We start from the raw sequence: 17,681 nt of genomic DNA, 5'->3' as shown, positions 1-17,681 counted from the left end.
GCAGCCAGAGTGCTTTGTTAAGAGGTCCTGGATCTTATGCCTCCTGACTGGGTGAGACTTTCCAACAGGGGTCACCAGATACCTTTTACAGGAGCATTCCTGCTAGCATCATGTCGGTTTCCCTCTGGGACGGAGATCCCGGAGGAAGGAGCAGGCAGCCATCTTTGCTGTTCTGTAGCCTCCACTGATGACACCTCCAGGTGTGGGAGGGGCCCAAGTGAATAGGGTCTGAAGTGGACCCCCAGCAAACCACAGCAGCCCTACAGAAGAGGGGCCTGACTTTAAAAGAAAAACAAACAACAGAAAGTAGCAACAACAGCATCAACGAAAAAGTCCCCATAGTCAGTCATCAGTTCAGTCTTTTTACACAATCCCGTAGTTCTTGGAGTTAATATAGAGATAAAACTTTGAACTGTGCAACACAGTTCTAAACACTAAAGCTTACTGAACAAATAAATATAACAATAAAAGCAGGATTTGTAAGCAGGTAGAATGAGGCTAATATGACAACATCTTATCCCTTGACCTGTAAGAATGTGACCTTTTCTGTTTTGTGTATTAATTTTTAATCCTCTAGTTACCCTCTCTCACCTGAGCCCTCTATACCTTGCTCAGCTTTAATAACATGAATGAGTACATGAGACCACTTCAGAACTTTCTGTTTGTATAAGTATACATTCAAAAATACAAAAATATTTCTTAGCATTCAAGGTAATACTATTCAAGAATATTCTCTATACCAAGATTGTTTCTGACTTTGATTTGTGAACTGCTTCCCCACCTACACCCTCCCCTAAAATACATTCTGAGATATATATATACATATATATACATATATATACACATATATATACATATATATACATATATATACACACACATATATATACATATATGTATATATATATATACATATATATGTATATATATATATATATATATATATGAAGTATTGCCCTGTCGCCCAGGCTGGAGTGCAGTGGCGCAATCTCGCCTCGCTGCAACGTCCACCTCCCAGGTTCAAGCGATTCTACTGCCTGAGCCTCCCGAGTAGCTGAAACTACAGGTGTATGGCACCAGGCCCAGCTAATTTTTGTATTTTAGGTAGAGACGGGGTTTCACCGTGTTGGCTAGAATGGTCTCTATCTCTTGACCTCGTGATCCATCTGCCTTGCCCTCCCAAAGTGCTGGGATTACAGGCGTGAGCCACGGTGCATGGCCTGGAATACCTATTTTTTATATATAGTAGACATTTTAATGTATATTTATGTTTGAAATATAGCTTAAGAAATGGACTTAACCCATCTAACCATCATATCACGTTAGTCTATCAAAGACCAAAAAGTAAATCTGTTTTGAAGTGAGGCATAAATTCTTAAGAAAATAACATGATATCATGTGTTTTTGAAGTACAGTACAAGAAATTCAAATAAGCAAATGACTGAGTTTTTAAAGTTAATATTTCCCTATGTATAATTGCAATGAAATGTGCAAAGCATGGAAAGATAACCTTTTAAACAATCATGTCAGATATAAATTTGCCAGAGATGATCCATCTTTCAAAGCATAAAGCTTTCCTTGAATTAATTTCTATATTCAACCTTCACATATATCACTCTCCTACAACACTATGTTGCTCTACAGCCAAATTCCATTTACCTATGACTCAGTGCCTTATTTACTTCACTGATTGTATTAAGCCTACACAAATCATCAGAAAGCTTTAATTTGGCCTCCATGGCCTTTCTCTACTTCCCAGAAATGGTAACAAGGTATTTTAAATCCTCCCAACCCTAAGTACACATGTTGCAACATCACTACTATTTGCCAAATAAATTACACTACATGTATAATTCTCATCTTCCTGTGCTGACTAGCAGAACCAGCCCAAGGAAACAGAGAGAGAGAGAGACAGAAAAAAAAAAAAAAAAAAAAAAGCAAAAGCATTTCATTATATATATTTAAAACCACAGCACTCAAAATCTTGGTAAGGAAAGTCCCATTTGGGCAAAAATATGTCGCTGACTACGCAGGTAATAAGGTTAGGCTCAGAGGTATCCATGGGAACCACTAATAAAAGTACTAGAATATGTTTGGGAAGGAAATATTGGAAAGGGGTGAAAACTTACTGAGGGACACATGCAATGGTACTAAATCATCACATACAGCACTGTCATTAAAATGGAATTAGATTAGTGGAGGAACCCATCTACCATATTTACAATCCCATATAATCATTACAGAATAATCACATAATCATATTAATGCTATGGAGTATGTATTTATCCTCATTTTACTTGTGAAGAAACTGAGACTCAGAAATAGTAGGTGTGTTCAAGGGCCCACAGATAATGAGACATAGAGCAGAATTCATACATAAAGGCAGGTATCTAATTCCATGGGCTATGAACTTAATATATATGTTTTTCCCTGCAAGGTAAATGACACCAAGTTTAAGATTTACATACCAAACTAAATGTAGACATTTTGAGTGTCTGCAGTATAATATGGAGAGTCAAGGATTAAAAGGGAGCTAAATAAAGTATCTAAAAATAGCACTATAATGGTAGGGCAAAAAGAAGAGAGGTACACATAGGTCAGGACCTAACACAAGGTTACAGATTAAAGGCCAAATTAACCATGTAAGATGACAGGGCAGCCAATGGAGAGCATGACAGTGTGCAGAGTAGTTGGCACAAGACTGAATGCTCACAGGCACCCAAAAGGTACTGGCGGATTCATTTTCTTTTTTTTCCCAGAATATGCAATTTCCTATTGCACGCTGGCTTATTGCATGTTCCTTTTAAAAGAGAGCTTTTCTGTAATAATTATTTGGAAAATTACAAGATAATAAACTGTTGCATGAGTCCCAAAAGACTATTCAGTGTGATTCCCATAAACCTCATTACACTTGTCAAGGACAACAAAAAATAGGTGTTAAATGTGAAAGTAAATGACAGCTTGCTATTTCTTCTAAAATTAACCAGGTAAACTGGATCATATAAAAGTTGGATATTGATAATAGTGATAACAGATTGAAAATTCCAAATATACTGAAGTCATCATTGGTTTGTCAACATGAACTTAAACTATTTTATGACTACATAATGATCTCTCATTACAACTGCAGAGTGTAGGTAAATGTGGTTTTTAATCAAATCAACCAGATATTCAGAGTTAATTTAAGATATGTAGTGATTCCTCTAATGAGTCAGTTTCAAAAAAGACTGATTAAAAGTGAATTATGTTACCATATCCATGCACCATACATACAGACATAGAAGAATACAAGAAAGTGATGTGCTATTATTAGGAGAAAAGAATTGGTAGAAGAAAGAACACAGACAACAAAAGAACAAATCTTTACTTCCTTTAAACACAGCTTTCACAGAACGCTGCTAAAGACTCTTCCAAATAAAACAAAATCCAGAGCAGCACAAATTGCTAAAATATATATTTTATGAGGTAACACAACAGACCACAATTGTAGATAGTGAGGTAAAAGTCCTCGAAGCACAAAGGCTATAAAATTATGATGTAGAGGTCTGTAAACATCTGAATTTCAATCCATTCACTGTAGTAGAGACCTGTTACTTCAAGAGTATGATATCAAATGAGGTAAGGGAAAGACATACAAATACAGCAGTAAAACAACAAATAACAGGAAAAAAGATTAGACTATGCAATTTGTATCTTCATGAATATTTTGTTTAAAAGTAAAGTAATAACCTTCTTTAAGAAAGAATGTATTTTCTTCCCCTTCTGCCATGATTGTAAGTTTTCTAAGGCCTCCTCAGCCATGTGGAACTGTGAGTCAATTAAACTTCTTTCCTTTATAAATTAAAAAAATAAAAATAAATAAATAAATTTGGTATAATGATTGTAAAAAAAAGAAAATACCTCTCTTTCCTGAAAAGTATACTTAAAAAGCTAGACCATCTTGTTCCTTCTATTATTAACACAATTAAACCTCAAGTTAAAGGTAGAGGGGAACGGCATGCTTTTTCATGGTTAAAAATCCACAGCTTTCCTCAAATACATTTTTATTCCTGGAGTTATATGCTGTGTTCTTTTGTTTTTCGGTTATCTCCCATTGTAGCTGGCTCAATCTTGGAAGTACTAGGCATTTAATAAGCACTTGAATAAATTAATTTGACTGAGTAATCTCAAAATTAGGTTCTAAATATATATATTTTTAATTGCTCTTAATGGGAAATTCTGCAGTGGAAAAGGTTTGTGTGAGCTGTTTTTTTTTCTTAATGCATATTGGTGTTGTCTCTAACAAGCATAGAATTATTTGTCCTTTAATACTACATTGATGATGGACACTAAAGATCACACATAAGATAGATTCTAATTCCAGACCTTGTGGCCCAGTCTTTAGAATGTGACAGGCAAGGAGAAAAAGTAATACAGGTTTTGGCAGGAGATTGCTGGGGAAAGGACCAAGCTAAGTATCTTCCCTCATAGAGGAAAACAGGGGGTTTAGTCACTGAATAGACATCCAGCATCCCTCCTGATGTGCAGGTGTTTGGAGATGGCTGTTCAACAACACGATTTGCTCCTTCCACTAATTCACGCATGTAGATGGTCCAGAGTTAACCAGAGCACTGGGATAGACATTGAGACTCAAATCACAACCTTGACTTTGATGTGGGAAGGAAAGTAGGAATGAAAACAGTGAATAAATGAACGAATGGATGAATGAATGAATGAATGAATGAATAGAATCATACCCACATGATCTCCTAGTTTTGTTTCTCAGCTCCTACAGACAACAATTCTCAAGTTTAGTTTATTGTCAGACAATTCAGAAAATAAGCTGGAATTGAAGTTATCAAAATTGGTCCAGGAAACACAGGCTGTTGGGGTACATATACTGTAGTATTATGCTAGGAAAGTTGCAGAATCCAGTGTAAGAAGTTTGAAATTAACAGATTTTTAAATCACAGTAAAAATGTCATATTAAAGCAGTGGGCAAATAAATGAAATATAAATGAGAATAATCCCTGGAAAGAAGTGTCAAATAATGCAGCCACACAAATCATTCTATTTACATCTTCTTTGGACTAGACTATTTAGATTTAATCAATGACCAGAAATATTCACCATGGATGGTAATGTGTTTTGGAGATGTGCTTTTTCCTAATTATATTTCCTTGTACTTTTTCTGACTGTGCTAATTTCCTGTCATCCCATTTACACACATGAAATAAATATGTATGTATTTTTATAACTATAAAGAAATGAGATTGGTAACATAAACCAAAAATGAATGCAGTTTTATTGTTTTATAAGCATAATCATATACTGGAAATTATTTTATTTTAGAAGATATATGAGGCAGATCTAATTGAAATCGTCATTTTATTAGTGAAATGTTTACCTTTTACAAGAGCAATGGGTAATCAACACTGGTGTTAAGATATGCAAAGAAGTAGTCGTAAGGTCTACCAGACTGAAACTTGCAAGATGATCTCTATCAACTACAACTTTTTTATACATATTAAAAATATCATTTATTTTGTGTTCATATTTCCAGCATCACAACAGTTTAACTTTAATGAATCCCATTACTGCATATTACAGTAAGAGTTTGCTTCTTTGAATGGTACTTTGAGATATTGATTCAAATTTTTATATTTCAAAAAGCACTGGACATTTTTTCAAAAACCTTGTGTTTTTAAATTATAATGATATTGTTTATAATGTTTTGCAATACATAAAAAAGTATTATAGTTTAATACATTTTCTTTCAAACAGAATCATTTGTGACTTTATAGTATAATGTTGCCCTTATACTCACGATGCAGCTTATTTTTAGGTATTTTTCTAATAAGAGCAATTATTTCAAAATTGTTTAGCTGAGTCTTGTCATTAAATATCAAAGAATGATGCTTCACTTCCTTCTTAATACATCAAATACATGTAAGAATTATATATGGATTCATACTTCATTCACCTTTTGACTTGAGGATTTCTACAAATATACCATCTTTACATTTCCTGACTTTGTTTTCTTATAAATTTCCACCTTTCATGGCCCATTTTATGTTCATCTCAGCTAAGAGCTAACAATATAAACAATAAGTACTGCTTTCAGAAACGACAGCAGTGTTTTTCACAAAAATATTTGTACATTTATGCTAAATGTTGTACATAGATGCCACAGAAGAAAATATTTATAAGAGAAAATAAAAAGAGTAACTTATGAATAAAAAGAGTAACCTATGAACAGCTACTTTGGTTCAGGTTAAGGGAATCAGCACAAGATCCTTTGAATTCTATTGGTGGCAATGAGTACTGTGGGTTGTGGTGAACAGTTGAATGAGGTGGCAGAACAAACAATGGATACCCTATATCTGTTTAATCTATTTTAAAGTCAGACACAGAAAAACTAGGAGGCAATTTCAGCAACATGAAACTTTCTCTAAAGGGACACTAAATAATGATCGTTTCTATAAGGTTCTAATTCTAGAACTGTGTTCTTAAGGGTCATAGAAGCATAGAGATGAAAGTTACCTTAAAAATACATTACATTCAGATTCCTTCATTTTTTACAAATGAGGAAAACCAAGGCCAAAAGAACAAGATTGATTTATATAATGTAACTGGCCTTTATCACCTAGATTGAAATTTTCCTACTATTCCATGGTTGAACATAAATAATAAATAGCAAATAAATATCAAAACATAAATCTGCTACTTTTTTGAGTCCTTACATTACTTACTGAAGTCCTATAATACATTGTGCTATCTCATGTGTGTCTATATATATGCATGGGTGGGTATATAGCAAGAAAAATACTGGACTAGTGATGTAAAGGAGGTCTTGGTTTAGTTCTTTTTCTGCTACACACAAGCCTGGTAACCCTAGAAGAACTAGGAAAAATTATTTAACCTCTCTGGGTCTCAATTATTTCATCTAAATTATGAAAATATTCAACCAGATTTATATAATTTTCCACCCCTATAATTCTCAAGGTTTTTAAAAATAACCCATATACCTTTTTTTTTTCTTTTTGTATTTATCTTTTTATGGAGAACACTACATCCTAGATACCAAAATAGCCTATCCAAATGAAAAAAAAAAAATTGTCAAGAAAACCTCGTGAGTTAAGGTTTGAAAATGTATTTGCCCTTGGTTAATATCCTGCAGCTCAGTACACAAAAGATGAAAAATGGCTTATCAACAAATACATTCATAAGAAAGGAAAAAAGAATAATCTCAAAAAAGGTAATTTATTTCCAGATAACTTTTGTGAAAACAGAATTTTTTTTCTATTATTCATGTATTTCAAAGATCTGAAACCAATGTTACCAAATACTGACAAAATTAACAGATACAGTCATTGATCTCCAGAGAATGGAATGTGTACCCCGTGTTATAACTGAGGTATCTGTCTAGAAACTCATTTTCTAAAGGATTAATTGCTATCCAAAAATGTACTGTAGCCAAAGCTACAAAGGAAGATTTCCAAAACACCAATATTCTTTATTACTGTTTATGGGTTATATAGGCTGTCACTGAATTCCTCTCTCTTATTAAGTGATAACAGTAGAAAGATACAATGAACAGAAATCTTGATTTTTAAAATAAAAAACCAGCTCTTAAATGTGGCTGATTAGAGGAAATTCTAACAATAAAATAAATTGAGGATTTCAAGCTATTAGATTTTACTTATCTAACCTCTGAGTGATCCCTATTATCATTTGTCATTATTACTATCTATATGTTTGATGATGCTATTTGTTCAAGGATGAGACTTTCAAATTTGAATAAACAGGCAGAGGGATCAAAACCATGAGTTTTTCTATAAATTCATTAGGAGTGCTAATATATAAGCAATCACTTATAATTGTATCATTGAATCTTTTTTCCTTCTTTAGACTATAAAAAAATGAAAACAGACAAGGTGATGTTAGTCCCTCTCAATACAAGTTTGCATAGTATTGCAGTAACCATGTTACTGCATGAGAGAAAGTTCACTATCTTCAATGGCACAGTTGAGGTTTTCTCCTAAATTACTTCCTCAAAACATTGAAGAAAATAGTGCTTCTGAATGGGTTGTTTGTTCTCTTTCAATAGAATATTTTCTCTTATTTTTTTCAAGCCACCGTTTTACAAAAAAAATTATATAAATAATTATTTTTACTTCTAACATTAACTGAAACCCTTCTTGATATTGAATAGGGAAACAAATTGTCTTTAAAGCTTCCTGGAACTCATTTCAGGTTTATTACCCAAAGCTGACCATCACAATAACTGGTGGAGAACATCCTGTTAGTATCAGAAACCATCAGGCAAACTGTCCAGCTCTTTCATTTTTCTTGACAAATACCTAGTGGTCTCTATCTGGGAACCTTATTGCCTCTCTCAACTTGCTTTCAGTGCCGTCACATCACTATTGCAAGATACTTTTGTTTTCAGAATTTAGCTGGCAGCAGAATAATTAAAGAGAGCAATGTTAAAACAAAAAAAAAAGGTGTAGTATTTAAAAAACTGTCATTACTTTTCAAATTATAGTCTTTTATAAAGGGGTGAGGGACTTTTTCTTCTTAATTTATAATTCAGGTTTCTCACCATTGTGTTGTCTTCATTTCATTTTTTTTCTTACTACTTTTTTACTCAAGGTTAATTTTTAAAAAGCATAGGTGGTTTAGCCTGTCTTTGAAGTTAATTCACAATTATTAATATGTAGTTACTGAGAAAATAAAGAAAGAAATCAGTCCTCACGTTTTTCCTGCTCACATTCTGGTCCTTACAAATAAGAGTTAAGAAAGAAAAATAATACAGATTTCTTAAAAATGAATGACATATATTTCCTATTGAATATATCTTTAAAATGATTTGATATCTTCAAATTCTATGTTATGATTTTCCAGATCCTTCTATTATTTCTAATATTAATTTATAATGCTTTTAAATATTTCCATAGAGAATTTATTAACATTTATTAACACTTCCAGTATTGAAAGCCTTATATTGTCGGGATGATTCTGATTTTAAAATGTAAATAACTGAATGGTTATTTCAATCTGACTTTTTGCATTAATGTTTACTTAGTAAAAATTAAAATCTCATTGTATTATTACAAACATTATTATCCTATTCTTTGTAAAGCCAGTTTTTACTTAAAACAGTTCTATTCATTTCAAAAAATAATGATTTTCTACTCCATTCCATTAACCAGGAAAAAACTTTTAGACCACCAATCACATATCTATTTTCTAACTAATATAAATAAGTTTCAACAGTAGCCAGTGCTATTGATTGAAAATATATTTCAATAAATGTTACCTGCGCATCAAGCAGATAAAACAGTAAATGAAAAGTACACGTTTTCAGACACTTTTATTTTCCTTACTCTTTCAATGTTTGCATTACAAAAAAAATCCTGCCCAACTTTGTTACAGTTAATATGGTATCTGCCTTTTCTTCTGCCAAATTCTATTTAAATTTTTAATGAGGCAAATGTTTTATTTGACTAAATTAATTTTGCATTCATTATCTTCAGTTTAAATACATCATCACAATAAAAAATAAGGTAGACTAGTTTCTTAGTTTAGGCTGCTACATCAAAATACCTCAGGCTAAGTAATTTATAAGTAACATAAATTTATTGCTTACAGTTCTGGAGACCAGCAAATCCAAGATCAAGGGCCCAGCAGATTAGGTGTCTCGTGAGAGATCTTCTTCTGCTTCACAGACGGGGCCTTCTTGCTGAGTCCTCGAATGGCAGAAGGGGCAGGCAAGTTCCCTTGGGCCTGTTTTATAAGGGCACTAATCCTATCCATGAGGACAGAGCCCTCATGACCTAATCATCTCCTGAAGGCCCCACCTCTTAATACCACCAGAATGGGAATTCAGTTTCAACCTATGCAGCGGGGTAGGAGGGGACACAAACATTCAGACCTTCCCAATTATCAACCAATAGTTTCATTTAAAGTGAGTGCTTTCTGGATCAAGGCTAAATGTTTAATTAGATTAATAGAATCAAACAGAAAATTCCATTTTTCTAGGATCTTTCAATCAAAACCTTCATAATAGGAATGATGATTCCAATATATTAAAAATAATTGGTATTTGCATTACTTTGCACCAATGAAAAAATTTAATTTACTCAGGTTTACAGAGGAAAAGAAGGAAAGTGCTTTAATATTTGGTGCCTCGTAGAGAGTAAAATTTATAGCGTAGGTCAGTATGTTAGAGTCCTAATGCAAAATCTTTGATTTGTATGTAGTGTCCAAGGGTTTTTCTTGCAGCAGTACATTTGTCATGAGTTCACCTGATATGTCATCCCAAGTTGTAACAACACCCAAGGTGGCAGTTATCTCAGAGAAGTCCAAAGTAAACATTCTGTTAGAAAATACTATTTTAAAAAGATGTTTCATTTACACTGAAGTCATAAAAATGTTGCAAAGCTTTTACATGTAAATATTTGTTCATTTTCATATTATATTTCAATTAATATAATAACTTTCCACATTCTGCCCTTTCAAAACTGGAATACAAGATTAACATCTACAAAACAGTGATCTCCAAGGAAAATAATGCCCTATTATCAACAAAGATACAAAAATGATGTCCATGTTTAATAAGTTTCATCAAAGATAATTTCATTGCCATTTGAATTGAACCAAAAAAACAAAATAAATACTGATGACCTTACCTTCTTGAACTGCTTGGAAAGGGTTGTTGCCATCAACAAACGTCACTGAAAATGTGATTTTCTCAGTCTGTAAGATCTCCTCATTCTGGTTAAGGTCACCAACCGCAGTGCGAAATACCTCATCATCCTTTTTGGCAGATTCATCAAAAATTGCTCCTAGAAAGAAGTGAGTTTTGCCATTAAATAATAACATAAATATTCTGTCATGCCCTCTGTAAATATGACAAGGAGACTTATGTGTTTAAAAAATATATACTTTCACTTAGAGCATGCACTTTATTTATTAATGAAACACATTGTACTGGAAGCAGTGTAATAGCTGAGAAGGAATATAGTTACTTCTTCCAAATGGAATGATAAATAGTACCTCAAAGTGTTATTGCGGGTAGATCATGGGGAAGAAAATATAATAGGTATAAAAAGCTTCTACATGACAAAGTATCCAATACATTGGATATCTTATATCATGAAATTTTTAAGGAATTCATAGCTGGAAGATTTCTTTTCTGAATAAAAGGAAATAAGCTCAGAAAACTTCTTGAGGCCCATTCATAGAATATATAGGAATCAAACCTTTCTTGCGATCTTAATTTATTTTTCATTTCCTTCCTTTCTTACTCCCCCCATTTTTTTGAACACGGGTTTCATTATCTTTTATAATAGTAAAGTCAATAATATTTATAGAAAATGTAAAGACATTCAAATCTCTGTGCAGAGGGAATGGATAAATATTTCTCAAGGAACTAATGTAAGTCCTAATGGATAATTATAGCATTTTTTATCCATGTGTAAATATGATGATGATAAACACTGTGCTAACTTTTATTGACTATTTGGTTGGTAATGGAATATTTGGTAAACACATTGATTCTAAGAGCAAACTGATTTTAAATACTGTCACTTGTTAAGTATACGACCTTGAGCAACATGCTCAAATTCTACACCTCACATTTGTCTAACCTCACATTGTATGTATTAAACACATTTGTCTAAACCTCACGTTGTGTGTATTAAACACATTTGTCTAAACCTCACATTGTGTGTATTAAACACATTTGTCTAAACCTCACATTGTGTGTATTAAATGATAATACACAGTGTGTATTATCATTATATACACAGTGTGTATTATAAAGCCAGTGTGAAGCTGGCTTTATCTTTTCACTGCTCTTTTTGTTTTTTTGGTTGGTTGGTTGTTTTTGAGATGGAGTCTTGTTCTGTTGCCTAGGCTAAAGTGCAATGGCGTGATTTCAGCTCACTGCAACCTCCGCCTCCCGGGTTCAAGCCTTTCTCCGGCCTCAGCCTCCCGAGTAGCTGGGATTACAGGTGCACGCCAACACACTTGGCTAATTTTTTTGTATTTTTAGTAGAGACGGGATTTCACCATTTTGGCCAGGCTGGTCTCGAGCTCCTGACCTCAGGTGATCTACTTGCCTCAGCCTCCAAAAGTGCTGGGATTAAAGGAGTGAGCCGCTGTGCCTGGCCATCACTGCTCTTTTATATTGGCATGGATTGTATCAGTCTCCTCAAGCCATAGCCTTGTTTCCTATATATTTTGAATACCTGTCCATGGCTGAGAACCTGAGAGAAAATAATGAAGAATCTTTTTTTTTTTTTTTTTTTTTTTTTGAGACAGAGTCTCACTCTGTTGCCCAGGCTGGAGTGCAGTGGACCCATCTCGGCTCACAGCAAGCTCCGCCTCCCGGGTTCACCCCATTCTCCTGCCTCAGCCTCCCAAGTACCTGGGACTACAGGCACCTGCCACCGGGCCCAGCTAATTTTCTTTTGTATTTGTAGTAGAGACGGGGTTTCACTGTGTTAGCCAGGATGGTTTCGATCTCCTGACCTCGTGATCCACCTACCTCGGCCTCCCAAAGTGCTGGCATTACAGGCGTGAGCCACCGCGCCTGGCCAGAATTTTTTAAATTGACATATACATCGAGTACTTCCTTAATATGTTATCAGATGTTTACTAATGAGAATATTATTATTTTATTAATCAAATATATTATAGACTTTAATTTTTACTTAACCTGTCTTTTCTGAACCAGATAATGCTTTTTTAATCTAAGCTCTTGTAAAAACATTTAGACAATGTTTGACCTATCTTGCTAATTTAAGCAGCTTTCATAAGAATTATTTTAATATGTGATAATCCTTGTGTAGATCTAGATTAATCATTACATTGAAATTTAATGCTCTCAGGTTTAGATATACAAATTTCTTTAATAGTTTGTTAGGAAGTATGATACAAATTTTTTATAATTGAAGCTGAAATAACCAATTCATTTTAAATCAGATAATCTAAATGTCTATTTGCAAAGTAGTAATGTGTGTTTATACAAAGATGTTTCAAGTTGTCGTGGATTCTAAATGAGTCTTTAAAAAAGGGCTTCTTATCAACCTTGTTTTATAGCAGGTGATGTTATTGACTTCTGCTGTATTGGTAATACATTTTTGATGGAAGCATTTTACTATTACATGGCAGAACACTTAATATTGCCTTAAACATTAAACTTGGGTTAATAAACAGCAGAAACCTGCAGAAATGATAGCACATTAGTCAATCCTTTGCAGAATTAAGATATACTGAAAAAATGGATAAAAGAAACAGTTCATCTTTCTGCAAACAGCAAGGAAGTACACAGAAGAAACAGTTCATCTTATTGCAAACAGTGTAATCAAAGAACAGAAAATCTTATCCAACATTTCAAATCCCAGTTATTTATTTACTTTTTTCTTCAGCTATAGAAATCTCATCTTAAACTGACTTTGTACTACAGGAGTGCATGCAATATTTTGTCTTCAACACAAGCATTCTGAAAACAATGTGATTAGTTCCACAGGAAGGATCCTGGGACAGAAATTCCTTTCTAATTTCACCCACTTCCAATAGTCACAGCAAAGTCATCTCTATTCATTGTATTAATACACAGATATTACCAATCTAGATAATCCAATACTATAGGTACTAGATCTACTTTGTTAACTATACAGTTGCTCAAATGTAACATTCTTAACTATGTAGTTAACATGATGTCAAAGCATCTAGATCCTTCTCAGGTATTTTTATTAGCATGATTTTACACTCAGTTTTATTTTATAACCTTCATGGGAAAAGCAGATTAGACCTGTCAATATAAAATAATGATTCCACCACTGATACACACACACACACACACACACACACACACACACACACACAGCATTTCATCAGTACTCTGTATATATTTCTTATTGGCCAAACTGAAGGGAAGAATAACCAATCAATAAAGCAGGAAAGGAACACCTCCTGAATATTCCTATTACAGCAATTTTTAGTCATTTCCATCACTAAAGGTTGATATTCTGTTCCTTTTATGGGGGGAGAAATAAAGCCTTTATGTAATCCTTATACAAACATACTGACATGCAAGTGGCCAAAATATATATTTTTAAATGAAAACTATATCATGTTTACGTGTCTTCTTATATCTTAGAAAAATATTAATGTTTATGAGTTTGTACTACATGTAATGCTACTGAAAACAATTTTCACGGACTAATGGACCAATTAGCATATATATGAAAAAAATACCAAATTTAGACAAAGTTCTACAAAAATATAATTGTCAACTTAATTAAATTTATAGTAATATTAAAGCAATGATAATGGCTTAAATTTTCATTTTGAAGTGTCATATGTAAAAGTATTAATGCAGGTATGCCCTTTGAAAATTCATAAATTATTGTACAATTCAAAGCTAACTGACAAGCTACAGTACTTCTGTTAAAAAAAGCATAATTATGTTTTAGAAAGGTATTTAAATATTCCCAAAATACATATACTTACTTGCCAATTTTTAAAATGACAATCCAAATTTCTTCTTTAAACCTAATAGATATATGCTTGGTGTCTGTGTGTGTGTCTATGTGTGTGTGTGTGTGTGTGTGTGTGTGTAGATTTTTTGTGCTTGAAATAAGTCAGTACTTCAGACCATAAAATCATTTCACCCAAAAATACATTCACAAATATGCCTTTAAAATAAAATATTTATAAGTTCACTAACCTAACCAACTCAACAAGTCTCCAAACATTCGAAGATTTTTCTCCTTCTTGGTTTTATTTTTGGTGTTTCCTCTACCACAGAGGTAGTCCTTATCACATTAGTAAAATATAATTTCCTAGGCCATATAAACTATTTTTATACTTACACTGTGTATAAAAGAGCCTGAATAGTTTAGACACTCAAGAATCATTGATTAAATATTTTTTAACATTAAATTAGGTATAATCTTATAAAATAGATATAATCTTATAAAATAAAATACCTATATTCAGATGTATGGATAAAATATAAGTTACACTTAAACCTAAATTAAAACAAAAGTAGACTTGAAAATGTACTTGCATGTTAATTTGTTGTCACAGGCATTATTATGATTCCAGAAAACCCAAGTTAGCAAGGTAATAATCATACACAAGGTAATTAATAATCATACTAAAAACTTGTATTTTAGTTTGAATATTGAAAATTTTGTGTCTTATAAATTTAAGAGGCAAGTGGAGTAAACATTATTTACCTGATAAGATAGTAGAGAAAAAATTATGTGTTCATCCTGCACATAATTTCCTCTAACAATATTGAGAAAAAATTTGATAATCTTGAAGAAATTTTCCACAGTGAATAGAATTATTGGAAGATATACATATTCTATAACAACCTTATCAAGTTGTGTTTAAAATAAAAGACTCTAAATATTGAAACCAAGCATCAACACATCTACATTCCTCTTGCAAATCAATAGCATATCATCTAGAAAAACTTATATAAAACATTTGTGCATAAATGTTTCGTTGGATTTCATAATTCCAGATAAAATCAAAGATAGCTGATCTTTATTTTTTAGTCAGAAAGTTCAAACTTTTTAATCTCTTTACTCACTTAATTTTGACTAACATATAAATTATATATGGTAGGTAATCATAAAAGGAATAAACTTAACTGAAAGTTAGCAAAGATGCTACATGCAATGAATCTTTTATTTTCTTTTTAACAACAGAGATGATTCTTTTGTGCATGCTCTCACTCTCTCTACCCCCCAACTTTTTCCGCTCACTTTTTCTCTTTGTGTTCACACATTCATGCATCCAGCCATTCATCCATCTATTCATCAAACCAATCTTTCCTAAACACAGAGAAAACCATCAAAGCCAAGCCACTGTGCTCTTTAACAAATTATTTAGTGGCCAAATATTTGAAATGGGTTAAGTGTTTAATAAAGCCATAGTGGAAATAAGATGCCATAAGAAGATCATGAAAAGAAGGAATCATGTTGTTTTTGTAAACTCATAGCTGAAAGGAATTTTAGAGATGGTTTATGAAAACCTTGTCATGCTTCATAAATTGTAGTGCAAGCATTTTAAATGTTTTCACCCAAATTACACAGCCAAAGGTTACAAGATGTAGAGTAGGAGGTTAGGTGTCCTTGTTTCAAGTTTGGAGCTATGTCTGCCATTTTATGCTTTTTTCACTTTAAGCATTTTTTTTTATGGTGGCTATATATAGACAGAGGGTACCTCAGTACATATATTGTGTGTATATACACATATACATATATATTCAATAAATAGTACTATAATGATGATTAGCATATTAAATCCATTTATTTTAAGCCATGAAGGTTATAAAATTGATGAAATGTAGTAAAATGCTGATCGTAAGACCAGTTTTACATGAAATTTAATTCCTTTGCCTGAGAAGCTTCAAAAACTTTAGTTTAGGAAGTTAAAATAAAGAAAAGAGTGCAACCTTCTGCCTTGGGGAGTTTATTAGTCACAGTAGGATTTACAGTTCTGCAGAACTATTCAGAATTGTTAAATCATCATATATCCTTTCTGTTTTAGATGCTACTATTCACAAGTGAGTTTTTAATTTAATTCTGACAATGCATTTTGCATACACGTTAGTTGCACTGTGAGCATATCTCCAAGTCAAGAGATTTATAACATTTTTTTTCATCTACAAATGGCATTCCTACCATTGCCAGTGGAAATTATACATGCATTTTAAAAGGAGGGCAAATAATAAAAGGCATTATAAATATTGTAAAAATCAGATTTCTCCTTTATTTCATTGTCTCATTCATGTTACCCTCAGTTCAAGGAGAAAAAATGTTAAACATGTTCAAAACTACTAGGTAGTAAGAAAAATTAGCAGTATTACAACCAAAAGAGATTAGCATTTTTGATACAATTTAGTATCTTTACTTAAGTATAGATAATATCTTTGACACCAATAAGCATCTTTACTTAGCATAGTATCAGCTACTATTTCAGTGGGATATCATTACAATGAAGGTGAAGGCAATGTTTGTGCATATATATATACACATATATGTGTATATATATATATACACATATATGTGTATATAAATATATACACATATATATGCACATATGCATATGTGTATATATTTATATAATACATGTTCATATGTTTATATATTTATATTACACATGCACAAATAGGTACATTTATTACTCACATATATATTACAACTGTGTATATGTAATGAATGTACATATGTGTGTATGTAATAAATGTGCTTATTTGTGCGTGTGTATAGATATAAATTATATGTATATGTATGTGTGTGTGTGTATATATATATAATTATTATCTGCTCAGGAAATATTAATTAAGTTGATATATCATTCACAATTTAATTCTGTATTACAAATGTTTTAGCAGCCTCTTATTTAACAGAACATTTCTTAATATGTTCTATGCTAATATCCTTGCAGGCATGAAATAGGGTTTTCAGAACCCTGTATCCTTTTATCATGAGGTATATTTTTCTCAGTTCATCTTATCTAACCCTTCACAAGCACTCTGACTGACTAAAGAAGGAAACCAAAACAATGACTCTAATTGTTGTAAAGGAGGTGCTGGATATACATCAAATTCATGACAATTAGCAAATATTATTCTGAATTAGAGACAATTGTGCTCTGTTGTGTTTCTC

General features: G+C 32.4%; 1 protein-coding gene across 3 annotated transcripts in view; it reads right to left on the bottom strand.

The window, feature by feature from the left end:
* Window positions 1-17,681, bottom strand: part of GRID2 (glutamate ionotropic receptor delta type subunit 2) — a 1,611,884-nt gene that overhangs the window by 1,180,459 nt on the left and 413,744 nt on the right. For all 3 annotated transcript variants that reach the window (XM_054682694.2, XM_054682695.2, NM_001164703.1), the window contains 1 exon segment: window positions 10,674-10,829. In XM_054682694.2, the coding sequence (XP_054538669.1) occupies window positions 10,674-10,829 (156 nt within the window).

Source organism: Pan troglodytes, chromosome 3 (genome assembly GCF_028858775.2).
Source record: "Pan troglodytes isolate AG18354 chromosome 3, NHGRI_mPanTro3-v2.0_pri, whole genome shotgun sequence".
Taxonomy (NCBI): Eukaryota; Metazoa; Chordata; class Mammalia; order Primates; family Hominidae; genus Pan; species Pan troglodytes.
Note: the sequence above shows the minus strand (reverse complement) of the source record. Positions and strands in the feature narration are given on the sequence as shown.